Source organism: Solanum pennellii, chromosome 9 (genome assembly GCF_001406875.1).
Source record: "Solanum pennellii chromosome 9, SPENNV200".
Taxonomy (NCBI): domain Eukaryota; kingdom Viridiplantae; phylum Streptophyta; class Magnoliopsida; order Solanales; family Solanaceae; genus Solanum; species Solanum pennellii.
In genome coordinates, this window is record NC_028645.1 from 14936033 (window position 1) to 14939678 (window position 3646).

Below are 3646 nucleotides of genomic sequence, written 5' to 3' on the forward strand. Positions count from 1 at the left end.
ATGTCTTCCTAGTTCAAAGAGGAGAAGAAAAGCAAATCCTTTTTCTTCAAGAAAACTTGAAACACATGTTCTTCTTCGAAGAAAAAAATACGCCACTTTTCCATCTTCTACTAGAAAATAAGATTCTGAGTTCTAGTTAAATTGGGCACTGGAGGGACCACAGAATTTAATTACTGAGGCTCCCTATTATGGTAATAATTCTAAATAATTAATTTGAATTATTCATACCATAATAAATTACAAATCATTCCACTAAAAATTCGTAATTGCACTCTCTATTTATTTAGATATTCACCATTAAAAACTTGTATAATCATCCATGTTAAGATTACCGATACTAATAAATAAATTAAATTACTGATTAATTTAATTCAATGATTAACTTTTTTTAGAGCAATACTTAATTTATTTCATGTGTCAGATTCATAAATTTACCGGTCGGGTTTACACATGAAAACTTGTAAGCTTCTCATAAAAGGTGTATCATCAATATCTATAATGAGACATGGATTCCATCAACTAACTGATTATTTCACCAATATATATTATTATCATCCAATCTATCAGGCATATTGACTCATCTCAGAATCTCACTTTTAATAAATCAAAGTGATAATATATATATACAGATCATAATCGTTATATCAAGATTAAGAATATAATTACATTTAATAGTTTAGTGAATATGTTTTTTTTATTAGTCAGTCTACAACAACTATCTCTGCTTGGTCCCGTTCAATACATACCAAAATGCACTAGCACGAGAAGTTAGAACTATGTCATTCTCATAATCAAGATAAATTACATTTAATCTCGTGCTATAATCTTTTTAATGGTTTTGTCCAAATTTTCATCTATGATTGTGAACTATAAATTTTAACTTATAAGAATCGATGATTTAATCTGCTTTGTATAAGCTTAAACTCTATACACCAAATCATCTACTGTATAAGTTAAGAACACATATATGACAATTGATCTATTTAATGTAACACATTATTGAATTGAATAAACAAATAAACAATTGTTCAATATTAATACTATCGCAAAAACGCATAATTAATAGTATATCCTAACATTAACATATACCTATTTAATTTAAACTTTATAGGGACAAAACAAAAGACAACAATAGTAGGCTACCATCATTACCTAATAATAAAATGTGGAAGTCAAATTTATACTTTGATACCAAACCTAAAAATGCTTTAATGCAAACTCCAAGTCAAAATAATACAAAATTTGTACACCATCTCTATCAAGCTACCTACACTACACTTGATCAAAGTTCCAAAGATCCTCCTCAAAATCTATATCTATCTCAAGATTATCATTGTTGCTAGTAGTAGTACAAGAAGAGTAAACCCCAGATGACATAACATCGGGCGAGGTCATACGGCTGCCGGAGGCTTCAAATGTTGCTGGAGTGAGATGATCATGATCATGATCATTGGGAAGAAAATAATCAGAGCTTGATGATTGAATTTGATCTTCAATTTTAGGATAGAATCTGAAAACTGCTTCCTCCTTTGTTTCCTGTTTTATTGATGGAAATGTATGATTTTGATCAAAACTAATATAATTAGAATTTCCATCCATTGGAGAATCCAATATTATTTGTGAAACTCTAGGAAAAGCTTTGCAAGTGTGATGTCCATAGTATGTTGTTCTAAATCTTTGTGGGTTGTCTTGGATTTTCTGTACTTGTTTGCTTGCTTGACATTTCTGATCATATTTATGTGTGCACCTAAAGTAGTGCCTGCATACATATTCATTTTATTATAATTATTATAAATAGATATAAAAACAAATATAAAATATATGGATTAACTGTACATCTATCACATCTACTCTATCATTATTAAAAATTTGAAACCTTGGATAAGTGGAATTAAGGATCTGTTTTTGTCCATATTTTCTCCAAGCATGACCATCATCCACCAAATCTGAGGATTCCTTAATGTCTGATTCTGAAGTTTTCCTGTATATTTTCCAAAACATCTATCAGAAAATTGTTTCTAAAAGAGCACAAGTTAATTATTTTAGGGGTCGTTTAATTGGAAGCGAATTATCCTAAAATTATTTATCTCGAAAAGAGTTATCTTGACTAAGTTATTTCACCATATACTTACTTCATCACTAACGTAAAAATGATGAGATAAATATAATCTTAGGTCTGCCTAATAACTCCAACCAAGCACAATGGTACTTACACACCCTAAAGAGCTCTATGATTATTGTAATTTAATGAGTAGTACAATTAACTATATAAGAAATAGATAACCCCAAGGCCCTCATCATGAATTCAGTATGAACAAATCTTAATCAATCTAATTATCACCAATTCTTTGTAGGGACCAACCAACAAAAAAGTACTTCAACCATTTGTTGAAGGACAAAATTGTCAATAACCAATCAACGACCAACCAAACTTGGCAATAATTATTAAACTAAAAGAGAACGAACCAATTACCAATCAAAACTTGTGACCACAAACGTGACAAAGACTAAAATACCCTCCATGAAAAATTAGTAAGTAATGAAATTAATGAATCACCTTCTCTTGTAGCATCCTCTTCGATCTGAACTCTTGCAACTTCCACTAGAATAATCTTCCGGCGACTTGACCTCAACCGCCGTAGCGACGACGACATCAGAATTGTTTATAACGGAGAGAGTCTCAGAAAATGAATCCAGAATTTTGGCAACTAAATCCTCAGCCATAATGTTTTCAACTTCACCACCAGATTTTTTAATAATCTCTTTTAGTCGTCGAGTCAATTCTCGACCACGAATTAAACCTTCGATTGCTCTATTTAGATCAGTCGATGAGTTATCCATATGTGTATTTTGATAATTGTTTAGTAACAAGAAGAAAGATGAGGGGATATATATATATATATGGAAGAAAAGTTGGAAGTGGTGAATTCTTAGTAAATTAATGGAAGCTTACAAGGAAAATTCTCCTTTACCTTAGCTTGTGGAAAAAATGACCCCCACGCGCACTAGTCGAATCTTTTGCTTTCCTCTCAAGTGATAATGACAATTATCGGTAAGGTTCATGAACAATTTTGATGTGCATAAATATTATATTAAAAGAAATGGTAAAGTTAAAATTTATATGAGATCAAGTACAATTGTATAAATGGGAATGAGAGCCTGTTTGGCTCAGCTTAAAAGTTGGTCAAAATGACTTAAAAGCTGGTTTTTGACTTATTTAGCTATTTGGCAATACTTAGAGCCTGTTTGGCTCAGCTTAAAAGCTGGTCAAACTGACTTAAAAGCTGATTTTTGACTTATTCAGCTGTTTGGCAAGACTCAAAATAACTTGTTTTAAGTTAAAAAAAACTTATTTTAAGCCAAAAGTTAAAAGCTGGGGTAGGGGTGCTTTTTTTTTTTAGCTTATAAGCTGTTTTAAGTTGACCATATTTTTATCTTTTTGCCCTTAATATTTTTATACAATATCCAAATTACCCACATAACCCTAACATCTCTTTCTTCCATTTCTCCCTTTTCACGTTTGGCATAGCAACTTCAGCACTTTTATCCAAACACATAACTGCTTATTTTAAAAATAAGTTTCAGCACTTTCAAAAGTACTTTTTTAAAGCTGCTTTTATTAAGCCCATCCAAACGGGCCCTTAAT

General features: G+C 30.9%; 1 protein-coding gene across 1 annotated transcript; it reads right to left on the bottom strand.

Moving 5' to 3' along the window:
* Window positions 1-1063: 1063 nt before the first annotated feature.
* Window positions 1064-2882, bottom strand: LOC107029497 (WRKY DNA-binding transcription factor 70-like). The gene is made up of 3 exons (XM_015230926.2): window positions 2558-2882; window positions 1877-1981; window positions 1064-1759 (listed from the first exon to the last, which is right to left on the bottom strand). Exons 1-3 carry the CDS (start codon window positions 2839-2841, stop codon window positions 1273-1275), a joined length of 876 nt encoding a protein of 291 aa, XP_015086412.1. The 5' UTR covers window positions 2842-2882; the 3' UTR covers window positions 1064-1272.
* Window positions 2883-3646: the final 764 nt, after the last annotated feature.